This window comes from Haliotis cracherodii, unplaced genomic scaffold (assembly GCF_022045235.1).
Source record: "Haliotis cracherodii isolate W230 unplaced genomic scaffold, xgHalCrac1.p SCAF_9, whole genome shotgun sequence".
Classification (NCBI taxonomy): domain Eukaryota; kingdom Metazoa; phylum Mollusca; class Gastropoda; order Lepetellida; family Haliotidae; genus Haliotis; species Haliotis cracherodii.
Window position 1 is genome coordinate 5,298,865 of NW_027266343.1, and position 20,825 is coordinate 5,319,689.

Genomic DNA, 20,825 nt, shown 5'->3' on the forward strand with positions numbered 1-20,825 from the left:
ATTTCGGTCGATTGCAGGATTTGCAAAGCATGTGCACCGCCAACCCGTTGTCAACAGATACTTTCTTAATCTGTTAATGTTTCTAATCAAGGTGCTCACATGATTTGATGCACTTCGCGATGTAAGATTGGTATTATCACAATATAGATCTTGATTATCGATCATATCGTCTTGACTGGGCGCCGCCATTTTGTTTGAAAAAAATGCAAGTGATACAAGAGGTTGAATCTGATTGGTCCATAGGAGAGGCTTAGAAGGGACATAACTGGTAATAGCCACTGGTGGCGATACGATCGAGCCCAGGAATTCCAGCCTAGTTCGGCAAGGGTGGAAACTGGACTTTTATAGTCAGTTAACTCTTGCCTCGGGAAGATGATTCTAACCTGGAATCCTCACTAATAATACAAATATCATTTTGAACTAAGACAGAACTATGTCTACGTCAAGAAATAAATGATATTATCTGCTTCTATAGACCAGTAAAACTGTAATTTAAAATGTAAGCCCTTCTAATGAATACAAATGATTTAGAATTTATTCAATTATGAATTTTACAGTGCAATAGTTAAACAATACACGACTGAATCAGTAAAGTAGCAACTAAGTCTGGTATTCATTTTCAATGTTAGGAGGGCAGATCACATCAACCCAGGCATCCCACAAAGTAGGTAGGTCACCTGGGGGCGACCTGTGCCCCATCACAAATTCCTCTAGGACACGGCCCAGGAGCCTGGCATCACCCAAGCTCGTTATTTTCCTTACTCATTAGTTTAAGGCACGATTAGACATTACTATCACACTCCTCCACCTTAAATCACTGCCATTTTCAGTTATAGTGAACATAATTTACATACAAAATATATAAGTTCTGACGATTAATTTCAATTAAGCCAATAATAAGAACTAGATCCCAAATATGCTTCCAAATGGTTTGATTACAAATGTGATCTATTGGTCAATATTAAGTCTCTTCTAAAATGAGAATAATTTGATCAAATAACATTGAAATTAGGTGATGGAGGGCAGGGGAAATAACTCCTTCTATCATGTCAGTGACACTGGTTTAAAGTCCGATGCTCACTGAATGGATCATGGCTTATGCAAAGTTCATGAATGAAAGGCCCCAAGAATAATATAATCAATTCAAGAAGAAATATAGTACATACTGTTCAATAAGATACAAATATAACAAAACTGAGAAACATTACTTGAATGCAAATAGTAGCACAACTAGACACACTGAAGAATCAAGGGAGGTAACTCTTTCAGCCTTATTGTCCCTATTGCGGACAGGTGTGAGGAGATGACATCTTTGGTAAGTTGGGTTCTGTTATTCACAATCTAGTACATCATATGAAAATGATATCACTCTAGATTAACAGCAAACATGTATTCACAATCAATATGTTTACAATGATGTGTTGGTAAGTATTTGATAGGGATGCAATTCAGAGTTTAAAGTCTACGTCTACTGTTCAAATGCTGTTTGATCAATGCAGTAGTGTTCATTCATTCATTCAGCTAACTGTATAACATTGAGCAGTTCTGTCAAGGAAATGATGTGAACACAATCAACTTTTCAAATTCCAACCCTACTTCCAACCATTATTCCCAAACCACTAATCAACATCATCGATCAGGGGATAGGCAGGACGTAGTGTTAAAACCATCACACAGTCATTCAATGTCTCACAGGGCCCAGCTTTATCACCTTACTTCATGACTTTCCTAGGTGTTTCAGCACAACTGACTTTCACATGATGCTAAACATCTACAACCTAGATTCCTCTGGACTTTCAGAACACATACCCACACATACACATACACAGTTTGTTTGCTTTTGTTGTTTAACACCGCTGAGCAATATTCCAGCTATATGACAGCGGTCTGTGAATAATCGAGTCTGGACCAGACAATCCAGTGATTGATATCATGAACATCGATCCACACAATTGGGATGCGATGACATGCATCAACCAAGTCAGTGAGCTTGACCACCCGATCCTGTTAGTCGCCTCATACGACAAGCATAGTCGTCTTTTACAGCAAGCATGGGTTGCTGAGGACATATTCTACCCTGGATGCATGGCTTACTGAGACAGTCAGAAAATAGAAATGGTATGTATGAATTTGTATTTATTTGACTGGCTTCCATATCATTGATGGATCAGAAAAATAAAACAACATAAATCAGACAAAATTATTAGTAACTGAGAACACTTAAAATAATAACTGATTAAATACATTGTTGGTAACTAAGATATACAACACATTCTGGACTTAAGTGTTGCCTAACTGACACCAATACAGTACATAACTGGGTACACAATTCAAGTGTCAGACTGGGGGAACTGATGTAAGGTACCCACCTGATTCCTTCACAGGTGCTCAAGGCCACCATGGAGTCGGGGGAATACCGAACTGTGCCATGGTAATAACAATGTTTTTGCCTCTGAAAATATATAAGAAATTTGGATTATCATTTCAATGCATTAAATCAGTCTGTGACAAAAACTTTGGAGACTACCAATCCAAACTTGCATCATTTTTCAGTATAACTTAGTGTGTACAGCTGAGTGCTGTTTCCGGCTTAGTTTACGAGAAAATACACAAAGTAATCTTAATCTCTGGATGTAAAACAAAGTCTAGCAGAACAGAAAATACTATTTAAACGGTAAATCAACATGTCTGGGGAATTTTTATCTCCAATTTCGAATTTGTACTGACCAAGTTTCTCATCACCTGTTCGTTTACCGGAATTCGCTGAAGGGGTACGGTGTAATTTTTTCTGGGCATAATATTCGAAATTTTTTTTTTTTTCTCCAAAATACTGAATTCGCTAGAGGAGGGTGCGCATTAAACTAGGGTGCACCCTATACTCAAGAAAATATGGTATTATTAGTTGAGCTTACAAGGCGAAACAGAATTGTACTAGACGCAGGCTTTAGCAGCTAAAGTCACAGACTGTAGAATTTAAATGATCACTGTTTTGCAGTCCGTATTTACTATCAGCAAAACATAGTGATGCCATTTGGTGACTTCACATTGAATATTGTTTGTCTATTTCTCTTCTCATTAGCCCGAGACTATTACAACATTTCAAGAAAATGAGTGTAAAATATAAAAAGGACATGCACCGGTAATTTCATGCTTTCATATCTTATAAAAATTTCAAAACACAAATGTTCATGACATATTAAAGTATCTTTTGGAATTCTTGTGAAATAGAAGTGGTCCCTACATCAATCAGGTGTCTAACACTGCTGACTGTGATAGAGGGTTACACTTGAGTATGCTGGGTTCTTTCACCTGTATTAGAGAATGGGGGGTTTTCAAATTTGTTCTCACCAGGCTTGTGTTAAATTAACCCTGTTATTCAGGACAGCATAATTACGAGTAAAATCACCCGGATTACAAAAAAACTGGATTAACAAACGATTGTAATGTCCTCTTGCATGGATGTAGCCACTAAAACAGCCTCTAGATGTCAGGGTTCAGGTTAAACAGGGTCCAGACTAACAAGGTCTCTCTCTATCCTGTTTTGCTTACCTGTGTGAGAGGGTGAGGTGTGTGAATACTGCTGCCTGTGGAATGGTATCTCTTTTCAACATAGGAGGTAGAAAATAATTCTCTGAAAAAGAAAAAATGCAAATATCAATTTCAGTTGAAGGGTTGTTCAAATATCTAAAGGTGAACATTTTGAAGTGTCATTTTAAGCAAAGATTTGGCATCATGTCTGCTGAGATATTACACAGAACCTAATGCTAAATGTTCATAGCATATATATTTTATAACACTAATATGTTTGTATCATATTTCCTTTCTCCTCACAGTGCAGTCCAGACTATTAATATATTATTAAACATAATGAGTCTGCATGTACATATATCCTGCTTGGTATCTCTTTCAGTTTGGCCTTTTGTAACAGTCAGTATCACTGAAAAAAGTTACGGCCGGCGTCCCAAATTAAGCCTGGTCTAGTTATTAGAATCACATAATTTATTTGTATGATACAGCATATCTGTTGAATGTTTAATGAAATTAATAATCAGGAATCTTAATATCTGGAAACAGTTTATTCTGAGGGTCACCCACTTTAAACGAACTATTCTTAAACAAAAGTCAAAATTACAAGTACCGTATTCAACGTAATAAGCGCCCAGGGCGCTCTGAAATTAGAAATAGGGGGGCTCTTATTAGAATATTATTTTGGTGGAAAAAACAGAGTTGAAAGATAAATTACATGGTTTATGCTGACGGCTTGAACTGTTTATATACCACAGATATATTTTTCCAGAATTTAATTGCCCATAATTAAGGGTGCATATAACACACAAGTGCGTATTATGCACGAATAATTAAGTCTTGTGTACATTGATCAATCGGAAGGGTGCTAATTGGGATCGTTCACATGCCAATATATTAGCAAATATCGCCGTGGGCGCTTATTACGTCGAATACGGTAGGATTTCCTGACTGAGCATCCTTCAACACAGCATCTCCTAAAATAATACCTCTGTAAAGGCTTGGCTATGTCCGTCTATAAAACAACAAAATATTGGTCCAAGTAATTTCTATATCTTTTTGACAAGCTGCCTCACTGCCACAAAACGTATTACAAAACCTAAAGCTGAAATTTCTTACATCAAATCAGATGTTTACAGTGTAATCTTGTATTCTCATATTGATTGTATTGCTCACATCACCAAGCACTTAGTCAAGCACAATTTGCCATTGTCTCAGATTGAGACAACAAAGCCTTTGTGTCGATATCTCTACGAGGATATACATTTCACAAAGATAAAACAATGGATTGTGATAATTGAATCCAGTTTCCAGAGCTCCAGATAAGCTGCGTATCTGCGTGAAATACGCATCAGAAATGCAGAAATACGCAGTAAAATATAGTCGAAGCGTATCAAATACGCAACGAACATTACAGATACGCTACAAAAATAAAACTTGTGCGTATCATCAAAATATTGTGAAGTAACCCTGCGTATTCGATTAGCAAATTAGCAACTTATTTTGAAATTATAAATTGGCATTCCGTCAACCTTGCCAAACTCCACGATGACAGTTACATCATGATCATTTGCCATCACACTTTCTTGTGGAAGTATCGTGGTATTTTTGAGTCCTATAAAGCTCTCGAGCCCACACGACACCAGTGTGCAGGGACTAGATGAATAGTGATTTTAAATATTTAACTTAAATACCCACATGTGTAAAAACTAGTGGGTAACAGAAATTTGAATACGCAGATAGAATTACTGATACCCAATGATTTTAAAATGCATGGGTAAAATACCCACAACACCAAAAGCTTATCTGGAGCTCTGAGTTTCAACACACATCCATGTGACAGGTCTATGGTGGTACCATAATCAACATCACATGGGGTTATTATCAGTCGGATTTACATCAGGCACGGTCCTGTTGTTGTCAGACATGGTGGACAAGGAAGACTTCATTGTTGCAGTGGAATAAATATGCAAAATATACTTAAAACCTGTCCAAAAGGTCAAACTATGTTCCGTTTTTGTTAAGTATTTTGGATGCACGTGGTACCCTGATAAATCTTTTTAATATTTTATACGTGGAATAAAACCAGCAGAGTATGACACCGAGTGTTCCTTGTTGTTTGGAAATTGTTTGCGGGATGACGTCATGACTCATCCGTCTGCGCGACATGTTGAATGTGCTATTATGGAAATGTAACATTTTGCGGGTTTTTTTTAAAAGAATTCAGGTAGGTATTCGCACTAACCATTCTGACACTCTTGCCCAGGCATACCTAGACTACATTCGCACAGTGTGTTCATAATATTTTATGCAAAACAACTTGGAAAGTGATGTTTCGTGTTAGCGTGTTCAAGCATTGGTGCGCGAATACTTCTGTATTGAATGAGCATGTGGCTTCGTCAACTATGACTCTCTAGCGTTTAATTCTGTTGCACATGATAGGTTTTAACAACATTCTTGTTGGGAAAGTTAGGTTTACTGATTTGAAACTATTGTCATTGTAACTATTTTTGAGAGTCCGATGAGCCTGACTGGCACAAGCCAAGTCACCTAGCGGGGCAAGTGTTCTATTTTCAGCATAAAGTTGAAGTGTGACGGGGTAGATAGTGCTGTTCTAAACTTTCAATATTAAATATGTTGTGTAAATTCATGTAAAAATACTTAAAATATTGTATAAATTATTATTTTCATATGGTATTATAACGTTTGGAAGTAGACATCATAAGTAACTCATGTGGTCATAGACAAATAGTATCTTCAGCAGGTATGCCTTATTTGTTTGGTTATTTAATAATTCTCTCTGTCATCGCAATACTCTATTACAGCGGTCTGTAAATTATCGAGTCATCCACATATTGACATCATGAGCATCGATCTACACAATTGGGATCAGAAGACAATTAAGCATCAACCAAGTCAGCGAGTCTGACCACCCAAAACCGATAATCACCTCTTTCAAACACTGGGTTGCTGCATGAAGACCATTTTTATCCCAGATCTTTACCTGCCAGAGAAATACTTTAGAGGGTATTTGAATGTGCCCAAGTCAAGCTTAGTACAAATAAATAGAAATGCCTCCGGGTGACTTCTACCTTAGCTAACAGAAAACAAACTTTCACGTTTTATTTGAATCACATCTCAGATCCCTCACATCATTAATATTCATGACTATCACCAGCACATTGGACAGACTAGCTTCACACTAATCTATACCATGTCCAACACACTGATAAATGGGATTTCATTAACAAAGGCTCTTTTCATGGGAAGACTGAAGTCAATAGGACTGACCGGAGTCAGTGGTTACTATGTACGTGTGGGCTAACCTACTGGTAGTTACTCAACAGGACACAAAGTCTTGAAATCTCGATCAATACGCCACGTTCCTAATTGAAAAGATAAGGGACAAGTTCATGACGTTAGTACATTGAAAACTACCAGGCTTGTCTTATCACAGCTTCACAAATATCGACATGAACAGAGTTGACAAGGACATCTTCCATCAAATCGGCTAATTAAAATGTTGAATAACTGTTCACCCAGACACTAAGGAGACAAGGTCTTAGGCCACACTAACATTTCTTGGTTTATGAATTTCAAACTCATTTCAAAAGTGAGGTAGGCCAATTTAAAAAAAAAAATGTCTCAGAGATTGTTTTACTTGAATTTTGTCCTAAAAAGTTAGGTAAGTATAAACAAAATATTCTGGAGTAACAAATGTAAAACAACTCAATTTTCAAGAACATTTCATTATATCCCCAGCACTCAGCTTGTGCACAAAGGGTAATAAAACAATATTCATGTCATGGGTGAAATGCATGAAAGACACCGCTATTTTCAGGCAACCAGAAGATTACTGCTGTGACACAAAGTTCCCAGAGACTCTTGTGTGATAGATGAAGCCAACACTTATCAAGGAAATTATCTGCTTATAAAACATCTTTGCTACTACATGTTTTGCTATACACTATTTAAAAGGCCTAATTAATCCTATTGTTTATAAATATGAAAGTAATGTGTATCACATTATTTATATAATTCAATTACAACTATGTTGACTTTGTTTTAAATTAAAATGTGTATAGTGCGAGGTAACTTAGTGCGAGGTAACTATGAGCTGTGACAAAGATTTCTTATGCATATATCCGAGAAATAAAGGTGACGAAAGCTGAGATGTCATTTGACTTACATTATACACGATCGCACAAAAAGATGGAAATAATAACTTAGATGTCAGTTTGGCAACCTTTAGATATAGTTTTGTTGATTTTATTACTTTGCATAATATATTTAAAGATTTGCTTGAAACATCTTTATTTTGCTGTTTGACATGTTCGATGAGGACCCTTTGTCGAAGTATGTGTCCGAGAATCTTTTTTTTAATAACATTGCGGGAATAGTGAATAAGTTTTTAATCAATTGATAAAAAAATGATAAAATGAAATGGAATATGTATTTCAGACATTGCAAAATGTGACAGATTTAAAAAATGAATGATATGACAGGTAGGTTAATAAAATTATAAACTTTTGACGTGACTTGGCCGGTCTAAGTGTTGAAAGATTTAAACCACTGCGCTTTGCGTTGACAAGCTTTGATGGTATTAGAGAAGGATCCCAGCGAGAAATATCAGAGTGACTTCTCTTTACTTTACACTCACGGAGCAAATGAAATCATACTTTTTATTTGAACTTTTTATGCATTTTTTTAAGTGAAGATCCGCGGTAATAAAAGAAGGATTAATTTTTATTTTTATTTTTTTCATCGTTTGGACTTTGAAAAAGCAGTGCATCCGTAAATGTCGCCTTAGTGACGTCTGATGGAGACCAGAAGATACACTCAGCAGTCTTTTCAGACATTTCATCTCCTCGATGAACTTTACTGAAAATGGACAATAATCAGAATGAGAACAGACACCTTATCCAATCAAACATTTGGCATTTTATACCAGCCGCAAGTCAACACAGTAGTTGAGAGCAATCAGCTGATGAACTTTACCCGACCTATGAAAGCAGTGTTTAAGTGACATCTTCCTTCTCTCAAATGCTATGGGCCATAGTCATTGTTTGAGAGTACCCGCACAGCTCTTGTCTGGTTAGAGCCCTGAGTGTCATGCAGTTCTGGATGAAAGTCAAGCGTGAAGTCAATATCAACATTGGAATCATTTAAATTCTTTGTTCGATGGAAATGGGATGAATCCTTTGATTATGTAGAACTGCTTCTAACAAGTACCCCCCCATATCTTGAGTACAAGACAAAAAGTGTTTTGTTTGTAAATGTGATTACAACTCAGTTCTTCACATGCCAGATAGACCACCGCATAGTAGCTCTTTGATAATCCTGTATTGGTTTGGATTTCTTTGAAGTTTAAATAAGTAATAACTAAAAGGGTATATAATTTTAAATGTTTTGATTCTCAAGTAGTTTTTGCACCTGAAAATGTTCAGAGTTAGAAAACTTGCTTAGTAATAACTAAAATATTAATTCCACGGGATAACGGGTCGGCAGTTTTAACAAGCTTTAATTACAGCAGCAACAAAGCTATAAAACGAGACGAGAAACCGATAAGATGTGACGAGAAAGGAATAACATCAGACGAGAAAGCGATAGCATAAGATGAGAAACTGATAACACAAGATAAGAGAGTGATAGAACGAAACAAGAAAGCGAAAGCACAAGACAAGAAAACAACAGCATGAGACAAGAACTTTAGCGTGAGACGAGAAAGCGATAAAACGGCACGACAAAGTGATAGAACGGCACGAGAAAGCAAAAGACAAGAAAGCAATAGCATGAGACAAGAAAGTGACAAACATGAGACAAGAAAGTAATAGCAAAAATGAGAAAGCAATAGAGTGAGATCGCAACAGGGTTTTGTTGATTTTCAGTGATCCATTCCAATAATTTTCACCGCTATTTTGCCTATAATAGAGATTTTCAACATTTTGTAGATGACAAATTTGTTAGCTTCAGATATATATACTGCTATCTGATTTGCATACATGTATGTACACTGTACACATCTTTGAGTCTTTGTGTTTACTATGTTGTAATGTAGTAAATTAGCAAGGTCCACATGAACCACAATGCATAAGTCTTTTACTTTATTTTGCAAAATTTCCAAAGAAACTCCACGGATTATTCGCGAATATTTACAAAAACTTAATTGGCTCTTTCACAGGACTAATGAGTCTTAGAACCCTCGGGTGCGGCACATGCATTGTGCAGGATGGTGTAAGTCACATCTCTTAACACTTAAACATGGTCTAGGACACTTGTGAATATTTTTACATTATTCATATTGTAGGTTTATTCACAAAACTACCCCATTCTTCCTTGATTCTAAACTGTAACTTTAACAGCTAGATGAACTGGAACAAATAGTAAATTACATATAGATTATACACTGATATGGGAAACTAAAATCAATGCTAACCTGCTTGTATTTAAATAGAGTTTGACTGACGTTAAGTCGTCTCTCTCGCCAGGAGAGACTAGACATACGGTAAGTTGGACCGATTTTATAGTATAATAAGGCTCTCTTTTCAAGCACTCTGTGTATTATTAAACTGGCTGGTTGTTAAACAAGTTCTGCATTCTGATGTAAGTTATGTAAATATCTACCAGATATATAGACCAACATCATGTTATAGATAATCATAGTAATGCACTTGATATTATTATCAATGTTAAGTGTGGTTGATCACACTGATTAGGATGTCTGTCCATATGTGTGGTTTACTCAAGTACATACGAACTGTGTTAACTCAACTGACATAGCAGTGTTTAACATGTTTATCAAACGATATGCAAGTACATATACATGTTAATTTGTACAAGACAAAAGACACAATGCAAGTTGATTATAAATCAATAGTCAAAAAGAATATTTACGGACAACAGTATTATGGGATTTGCAGAGAAACATCATATACTTACTCAAAACAAGTTAAACACCCACAATTGGAAGACTTCTTTTGAGTAGTATATTTTTAGATTTTTACCTGATTTATTTAGAGAGTATGGACATGACCTGCTGAGGGCGTGATGGTCCCATAAAACTCCTAATTAGGGCCATAAAACAATTGATTACTTTTCGCAGAAATTCATGGATTGTATAAAAAAAATCCCCTACAGTCTGAGTGAATATTGAGAAAATTGCAACATTCCTTCGATAGGTAGAATTTGAAAAATTTATGCTTTCTTTTATGAAAAATAAACACCTCTGAAAATGAAGAAAACAAAATGACTTTCTCTCAGGCATAATTGAGTCAATATTCAGTGACCCCTCTCTGCCACCATACTCCCGAGGCAGATCCAGCATTATGTAATGAGTGGAACGTGGTCAAAGTGCTTGTGAAGATGCTAAACTTTATGATTTGTTTATTTGTTTGTTTGTTGTTTAATGCCGCACAATATTCCAGCTATATGACAGCAGTCTGTAAATAACCGAGTCTGGACCAGACAATCCAGTGATTCATATCATGACCATCGATCTGCGAAATTAGGATCGATGACATGCATCAACCAAGTCAGCGAGACTGACCACCCAATCCCGTTAGTCGCCTTTGATGACAAGCATAGTCGCCTTTTACGGCAAGCATGGGTTGCTGAAGACCTATTCTAACCCGGAATCTTCACCAGTCCTGAACTTATGAAGACAGACACAAATTTTAATACAAAATGGCATTACTATATGTTTTATTTTATATATATGCATGTGTTATTACCGGTATATGTTCATGTCATCATCATTGGGGTTCAAATGAGGTTTTCAAATCAGGGAGGGCGATGGGAGCATTGGGGATCCTCCACTGTGTTCAAGACAGTATCCTTCAACCATCCTGCACCAATACATTTAAGGAACTACAGCAGATGCACTGGGTCAATATACAGCAACCACTGCAGCAATACACCAGAGCCCACATCACAAATGTTAGATTTACTTCCCACTTCACCAAGAACAAAATGAACTCAGTTTTACAGCATTCTGTTGTGAGACATTAGAACACTGCATGACAGATCAAATAACTTCAACCTTCAACAGAAAAGAAACACTGAAATGCAGAGTTTGCTCTGATTTCACACCCTCCTTTGAAGAACAAATTGATCAGCAGTATCTCCAGTCTATCACTGGCGAAAACATTACGGCATACATCATGATGTAGGCTCTCTCCCTTGGCTTAATGGCAAGCCTCAGCATGAGTGTAAACTGTGCGAGGCTTCAGATGTGAATGGGAGAGTACTGCAGATCTTGGCCTGGTCAGCAAGCCCACCATCTGTGCTGACATCAGTCAGAGATCTGTACCATCTACATCACAAAGCATGACGGACTGCAGGGGGTATCTCCAGTCTGGTGGTATCAAGGTGTGATGTGCATGCCAAGACTCCTGTAGATACAATAGAGAGCAACTCACAAAGCTTGATGTCAGAGTCTATGCCTCCACTGATGGTTGATGTCAGAGTCTATGCCTCCACTGATGGTTGATGTCAGAGTCTATGCCTCCACTGATGGTTGATGTCAGAGTCTATGCCTCCACTGATCGTTGATGTCAGCATCTGTGCCTACACTGATCCCTGATGTCAGAGTCTATGCCTCCACTGAACCTTGATGTCAGAGTCTATGCCTCCACTCATCGTTGATGTCAGAGTCTATGCCTCCACTCATCGTTGATGTCAGAGTCTATGCCTCCACTCATCGTTGATGTCAGAGTCTATGCCTCCACTCATCGTTGATGTCAGAGTCTATGCCTCCACTCATCGTTGATGTCAGAGTCTATGCCCTCACTGATTGTTGATGTCAGAGTAGATGTCAGAGTCTATGCCTCCACTGATCGTTGATGTCAGAGTAGATGTCAGAGTCTATGCCTCCACTGATCGTTGATGTCAGAGTCTATGCCTCCAGTGATTGTTGATGTCAGAGTCTATGCCTCCACTGATGGTTGATGTCAGAGTCTATGCCTCCACTGATAGTTGATGTCAGAGTCTATGCCTCCACTCATCGTTTATGTCAGAGTCTATGCCTCCACTGATGGTTGATGTCAGAGTCTATGCCTCCACTGATGGTTGATGTCAGAGTATATGCCTCCACTGATGATTGATGTCAGAGTCTATGCCTCCACTGATCATTGATGTCAGAGTCTATGCCTCCACTCATCGTTTATGTCAGAGTCTATGCCTCCAGTGATTGTTGATGTCAGAGTCTATGCCTCCACTGATGGTTGATGTCAGAGTCTATGCCTCTATTGATTGTTGATGTCAGAGTCTATGCCTCCACTCATCGTTTATGTCAGAGTCTATGCCTCCACTGATGGTTGATGTCAGAGTATATGCCTTTACTGATTTGTTGATGTCAGAGTCTATGCCTCCACTAATAGTTGATGTCAGAGTCTATGCCTCCACTGATGGTTGATGTCAGAGTCTATGCCTCCACTGATGGTTGATGTCAGAGTCTATGCCTCCACTCATCGTTTATGTCAGAGTCTATGCCTCCACTGATCGTTGGTGTCAAAGTCTATGCCTCCACTGATCGTTGATGTCAGAGTCTATGCCTCCAGTGATTGTTGATGTCAGAGTCTATGCCTCCAGTCATCGTTTATGTCAGAGTCTATGCCTCCAGTGATTGTTGATGTCAGAGTCTAAGCCTCCACTGATCATTGATTTCAGAGTAGATGTCAGAGTCTATGCCTCCACTGATCGTTGATGTCAAAGTCTATGCCTCCACTGATCGTTGATGTCAGAGTCTATGCCTCCAGTGATTGTTGATGTCAGAGTCTATGCCTCAACTGATCGTTGATGTCAGAGTCTATGCCTCCACTGATGGTTGATGTCAGAGTCTATACCTCCAGTGATTGTTGATGTCAGAGTCTATGCCTCCACTGATCGTTGATGTCAGGGTCTATGCCCCCACTGATCGTTGATGTCAGAGTCTATGCCTCCACTGATCGTTCATGTCAAAGTCTATGCCTCCACTGATCATTGATGTCAGAGTCTATGCCTCCACTCATCGTTGATGTCAGAGTCTATGCCTCTACTGATGGTTGATGTCAGAGTCTATGCCTCCACTGATCGTTGATGTCAGAGTCTATGCCTCCATTCATCGTTGATGTCAGAGTCTATGCCTCTATTGATTGTTGATGTCAGAGTCTATGCCTCCAGTGATCTTTGATGTCAAAGTCTATGCCTCCACTGATCGTTGATGTCAGAGTCTATGCCTCCACTCATCGTTGATGTCAGAGTATATGCCTCCACTCATCGTTGATGTCAGAGTCTATGCCTCCAGTGATTGTTGATGTCAGAGACTATGCCTCCACAGATCGTTGATGTCAGAGTCTATGCCTCTACTGATGGTTGATGTCAGAGTCTATGCCTCCACTGATCGTTGATGTCAGAGTCTATGCCTCCATTCATCATTTATGTCAGAGTCTATGCCTCTATTGATTGTTGATGTCAGAGTCTATGCCTCCAGTGATCTTTGATGTCAAAGTCTATGCCTCCACTGATCGTTGATGTCAGAGTCTATGCCTCCACTCATCGTTGATGTCAGTCTATGCCTCCAGTGATTGTTGATGTCAGAGACAATGCCTCCACAGATCGTTTATGTCAGAGTCTATGCCTCCACTGAACCTTGATGTCAGAGTCTATGCCTCCATTGATTGTTGATGTCAGAGTCTATGCCTCCAGTGATTGTTGATGTCAGAGTCTATGTCTCCACTGATGGTTGATGTCAGAGTCTATGCCTCTATTGATTGTTGATGTCAGAGTCTATGCCTCCACTGATGGTTGATGTCAGAGTCTATGCCTCCACCGATCGTTGATGTCAAAGTCTATGCCTCCACTGATCGTTGATGTCAGAGTATATGCCTCCACTCATCGTTGATGTCAGAGTCTATGCCTCCAGTGATTGTTGATGTCAGAGACTATGCCTCCACAGATCGTTGATGTCAGAGTCTATGCCTCTACTGAACCTTGATGTCAGAGTCTATGCCTCCAGTGATTGTTGATGTCAGAGTCTATGCCTCCAGTGATTGTTGATGTCAGAGTCTATGCCTCCACTGATCGTTGATGTCAAAGTCTATGCCTCCACTGATCATTGATGTCAGAGTCTATGCCTCCACTGATCGTTGATGTCAGAGTCTATGCCTCCAGAGTAGTTGATGTCAGAGTAGATGTCAGAGTATATGCCTCCACTCATCGTTGATGTCAGAGTCTATGCCTCCAGTGATTGTTGATGTCAGAGACTATGCCTCCACAGATCGTTGATGTCAGAGTCTATGCCTCTACTGAACCTTGATGTCAGAGTCTATGCCTCCAGTGATTGTTGATGTCAGAGTCTATGCCTCCAGTGATTGTTGATGTCAGAGTCTATGCCTCCACTGATCGTTGATGTCAAAGTCTATGCCTCCACTGATCATTGATGTCAGAGTCTATGCCTCCACTGATCGTTGATGTCAAAGTCTATACCTCCACTGATGGTTGATGTCAGAGTCTATGCCTCCATTGATCGTTGATGTCAGAGTCTATGCCTCCACTCATCGTTGATGTCAGAGTCTATGCCTCCAGTGATTGTTGATGTCAGAGACAATGCCTCCACAGATCGTTTATGTCAGAGTCTATGCCTCTACTGAACCTTGATGTCAGAGTCTATGCCTCCAGTGATTGTTGATGTCAGAGTCTATACCTCCACTGATTGTTGATGTCAAAGTCTATGCCTCCACTGATCGTTGATGTCAAAGTCTATGCCTCCACTGATCATTGATGTCAGAGTCTATGCCTCCACTGATCGTTGATGTCAAAGTCTATGCCTCCACTGATGGCTGATGTCAGAGTCTATGCCTCCATTGATCGTTGATGTCAGAGTAGATGTCAGAGTCTATGCCTCCACTGATCGTTGATGTCAGAGTAGGTGTCAGAGTCTATGCCTCCATTGATCGTTGATGTCAGAGTAGATGTCAGAGTCTATGCCCCATTGATCGTTGATGTCAGAGTCTATGCCTCCATTGATCATTGATGTCAGAGTCTATGCCTCCACTGATGGTTGATGTCAGAGTCTATGCCTCCACTGATCGTTGATGTCAAAGTCTATGCCTCCACTGATGGCTGATGTCAGAGTCTATGCCTCCATTGATCGTTGATGTCAGAGTAGATGTCAGAGTCTATGCCTCCACTGATCGTTGATGTCAGAGAAGGTGTCAGAGTCTATGCCTCCATTGATCGTTGATGTCAGAGTAGATGTCAGAGTCTATGCCCCATTGATCGTTGATGTCAGAGTCTATGCCTCCATTGATCATTGATGTCAGAGTCTATGCCTCCACTGATGGTTGATGTCAGAGTCTATGCCTCCACTGATCGTTGATGTCAGAGTCTATGCCTCCAGAGTAGTTGATGTCAGAGTAGATGTCAGAGTCTATGCCTCCATTGATCGTTGATGTCAGAGTAGATGTCAGAGTCTATGCCTCCATTGATCGTTGATGTCAGAGTCTATGCAGACACAGATGTCAAATGATGTACTTAGTGTATGTTTTTTTATGCAAAGATGTCAGAATGTGACTCAAATCAATGAAGGGATATTGCACACTTTCTTACACATTGTTCCCTTATTGTTTCTATGTATAATTGAATAGATCAGGAAATAGATGCCCACAACAATGAAATTGAATGTTTGGTAAAAACACAATTCAACCAAGCAAACATGTTGGACAGTTACAACTGAACATGGAACATTGAGCTGGGGCGAAGTCTCACATCTATAAAATAAACAGAATTCATGAGGTATGATTTACCTGGAAGATTTGCTACTAATGTCTGAAATAACTGAGTACCCTGACAAATAATTTCATACATAGGAACCTAGAGAATCTCTTCCGGAAACTGTAGCAATGTAAACTTTCCATGCCATTACAAACATGCATGGAATCCTTCAGTGAGTGAGTGTGTGAGTTTATGCTTTACGTGACATCGGCAATATTTCAGCCATATCGTGACAAGAAGTTACACAGTATTTATCCATATATTTAAACCAAATAAGAACCTGTCGGCGAAGGACAGTACAATATAAAAAAGGGCTATAGTTCGCCAGCAGCTGAAGGTACATCACCATGCTAGGGTGCATGGGGACTTACAGTACTTTTGCTACCTGCATGGACCGGAATCCTTCAGCTACTTATGGGGGAGGGTCCAAAGGTATCCCGACTAGCAGCAAGACTAGACACTGACACCAAGGACATCTTGCCTCCTCACATGTGCACTTGGATTGTCAGTGGAGAGGCGAACATGTGCTCTCCCTTCCTCCCACTCTTGGTTCATATGTTACCCTCCAGCAATTCAGTTGTATGGCCTTGGCACTCATATCACTAACACAAACATCCTGCCACCCAAATTTTGTACATTAAGGTTGTAATTTTGTTGGTAAGTGCCAGAATGATAGAAACTTTGGTATTTACAAGCCTCATTATGCTAGAAAACCTTCCCTTTAAGAACAGCTTCAGAAGAAAATTTATCTCCATTATTGACAAGTCTTGTTAATTTGTATAATGTTGACTATGTCTCCATTATTGACAAGTCTTGAGACCCGTGAAGATCCGGGGTAGAATAGGTCTTCAGCAAACCATGCTTGTCATAAAAGCGACTATGCTTGTCGTAAAAGGCGACTAACGGGCTCGGGCTGGTCAGGCTGGCTGACTTGGGTGAAGCATGTCATCGATCCCAATTGCATGGGTAGATGCTCATGATATTAATCACTGAATTGTCTGATCCAGACTCGATTATTTACAGACCGCCGTCATATAGCTGGAATATTGCTGAGTACGGCGTTCAACAACAAATCACCCAACCAACCAGCGACAAATCTTGTCAAAGTGTATAATGTTGACTATATATAGATCTCCATTATTGACAAGTCTTGTTAACTTGTATGATGTTGATAGAGATAAAGCTGAATGAGCTGGAGTCCAGTGCAACTGATTTATGAGTCATAGTCACCTCAGGAGCACCACATTTAAATGGCAAACTTAATAATCACCAACAAATCTTCTATCATTCCTTTTAACAAGATTCCACTAATACGATATACTTACAAAGTGTGATCATGAATTTTAACTCTACGATCAAAATCAATATTCATTGTACCTATAACTTGCAAGAATTAGATTTCCCCACTTCCCTTTGATGAATGCATAAAGTATGATTGATTCGGTATTTCAACAGATAAAAGGATTGGAGCTATTTTATCTTTTGATCATAATTTCCATTCTAAATTATTCGAGAAAAGGACTTTTTTAACCCTTGACTTGGACAAGAAACCATTGAAGCCTACATATGATCATTTTAAAAAAATACTTAAATATGCATTTCACAAGCACTTTCTTCTAAAGTTAAAATCCTATTGCATTCCCAATAGCCAAAGAAACTTGGACAATTCTTCACAAGTTTGCAATAAATCAAAGTCTCTAAATTCATAGTAAGGACATAACAAGAAAAAATTCTTTCATGTACCTTTATCAAAGGTATTAGCTAAATTCGTTCATGTAAGGGTGTTTAAGACTGCTTTGGGGGGCTGCCAACATTTAAATGACAAATCTGGCTGGGCCATGCTCTAAATTGCACTGCATCTATCATCAGCTTACTCAGTTTCCCTAATCTTATGACTCTCCATAAACTGGAATATCCTTGATGGTTGTTTAGTATTGATTATGTCTGTACATTAAGCACGGCTGTATCTGATTTCTCAGTAAAAGAATGACAAGGTTGTACAAAAATTACACCCAACTAAATATGAAGAAAACCAGCACCAATTTTTATTGGTCACTATAAGAGGTCCAATTGTTGATGTAAGCGATGTAATATAACACAAGACAATACACAGGACACAGACAAGAAATCTGTTTGATAAAGGCAGTACTATCTGCTATGAAAATTTGAACTCAAGGAACAAGAGAAGTTCCATTTGTCAATCGACCACCTCCATGGTCTAATCGTAGAGTGGAAGGTCTGTTTTTGATCCCCGGCCGGGTCATACCAAAAGACATTGAATGATGGTACTTGTTGTTACCCTGTCTGGCGCTCAGCATTTAAGGGGACAATCAAACAAGGACTAATCAGCTCGGAGTCAGTATACTGTGTCTGAGTGAGGTATTCATGTTAAACTGCGACATGGTATCTCTGTGGGCTAGCACTATAAAACCGGCATCAGTCTGGACTAGTACAAGCAGCCACACACACGTGCATGCACGTCACTATATAAGTGCAATAATCTTGGACACAATGTTAAACCCCATTTCACCTCACCGCACCCCACCTCACCCCCATTTGTCAATCAAGTTCTTCAAAGGAGTGTCTTAAGTCCTGAACTGTTCTCCTACATACTTCAACATACCGTATTTTCTTGAGTATAGTGCGCACCCATGTATAATGCGCACCCCCCTCTAGCGGGTTCAATATTTTGGAAAAAAAGAAATTTGAATATTATGCTCAGAAAAAATTTACACCGTACAAACCGGCAAACGAACGGGTGCTGAGAAACTTCGTCAGTACAAATTCGAAATTTGAGATAAAAAATCACCAGACATGTTTATTTACCGTTTAAATAGTATTGATTGTTCTGCTAGGCATTGTTTTATATCTAGGGATTAAGATTACCTTGTGTATTTTCTCGTAAACTAAGCCGGAAACAGCAATCAGCTGTACACACGTTTTCTTGGAATCGACCGGTGATTCGGTCAATACACACCCAATGATATAACTTTATTTAATTTTTAATGCAAGGATCGGCAACAATTGTATCTGAAACTATTTTATTTATCAGGAATAATATATTCCATTATTTTCTTAATTAAATGCAGCCTTTACTAAACATATTTAAAATAATAATAACCCTAAGCGAAGCAGCTGATCGCTATTCCCGGGTATTATTTTTTACATGGAACATGTCTGACCAGTCACCGTCAAGGCTCACGTGCACGGGATCACGTGAGCGCGAGAATTTCATGTTGACATAGAATCGTCAAACAAAAACAAATATGACTTTTAACGAGTCAAAGTATGTCATTTATGATATATGTATCCATTTTCTGTCAACTAAAGTTCGTTTCAAGGCGTCGATAGCGGTATTCTGACCGTGGTTGCTGTTAATAACGGTGAGTTGTGCGATCTTCCGATCGCTTCACACACGATTTCGCCGAAATTAATAAAAACAATATTATAAGGAATTTTGAATAAAATTAATAAAGTAAGTTACAAACATAAGTCCAGAAATACAAAGAACACTTTTTATAGACAGACAGTGTAATTACATAATTATTTTGCGTACTTCAGTATGGATTTGTTGACATGGTATTTCCGCTGTTTCGTGCTCACGGTAATGTCTTTCCATGGGGGAAAAAAAACATCCAAACTCATAATTCGTGTATAATGCGCACCCCCTTCTACACAGCTGTGTTTTTTCGAAAAAAAGTGCGCACTATACTCAAGAAAATACGGTAGACCATTTCATTTTGAGGGCAGGAGGGGTCAGTGATTTTTGTTAGAGACATGCAGTGTTCATAATAGCTGCCTGCCAGCGACCCAAATGCCGGTGACTTCTAAATTGCACTAGCATCATTACGATGAAGCTGGCCAGACTATCTAGTTGAAAATTCTAGTCAATACTTACTTATTTCTACTATTTTCTATGAATCATGAGGTTAGTTAATGTCAACATCATTTTGTTTTCATTTTGAGCTTATTGGAAACTGGGTTTTTGCTGATTTTACACTGATTATGACAGATATGCATGTAAGTACATCATTATCCATGCATATGAAAGTCTAAGAACTACCTGGGTACCACAAAAGTCAGACCAACATGTAGTACCAAGCAACTTACTCTCACAAACGTAATACTCTCAAGACTATTTTAATACATACTGCAAGTTACTGGCAGCCTCCAATTAAATAGGGCAAGTAGAGTTTGATGTGGGTTTGCAACATTTTCGCTAAAATGGCCTCCTGACCAGTGAATTTTGGAAAACAATTTTGGAATACACTGGAGACAGAGTGTACTTGCAGTCTTAATGCTGGAAGACAGCTCTTTCTATGAAAGGAAGAGCTCAACAATCTTTATTTCACAACACTTCAGGACATCAAGCATAGTCAATGAAAACAATTTCTTATCTTGTAAAATCATTTTATTTCACTATTTTCTAAAACAATGCATTGTTTTCAAAAACCATCCCAGCCCCACGAGCACTAGTATATCTTTGCAGACAGAGATGGCTGCCAAATTCCTACAATCCTTGATGTCCAACCTTGTTATCTGGTCATTTG

The 20,825-nt window shown here is 38.8% G+C and overlaps 1 protein-coding gene and 1 non-coding gene across 3 annotated transcripts in view; both read right to left on the minus strand.

The window, feature by feature from the left end:
- The window catches only part of LOC139451666 (disintegrin and metalloproteinase domain-containing protein 9-like), a 124,938-nt gene that overhangs the window by 21,463 nt on the left and 82,650 nt on the right, over positions 1-20,825 (minus strand). For both annotated transcript variants that reach the window (XM_071232986.1, XM_071232985.1), the window contains exons 4-5: positions 3,550-3,631; positions 2,370-2,452 (exon numbers count right to left, since the gene is read on the minus strand). In XM_071232986.1, coding sequence (XP_071089087.1) covers positions 2,370-2,452; positions 3,550-3,631 — 165 coding nt within the window. The remainder of the gene's footprint in view (positions 1-2,369; positions 2,453-3,549; positions 3,632-20,825) is intronic.
- Positions 631-779, minus strand: LOC139453431 (U12 minor spliceosomal RNA). Its single transcript, XR_011652419.1, has one exon. It is a non-coding gene; the product is annotated as a U12 minor spliceosomal RNA (small nuclear RNA).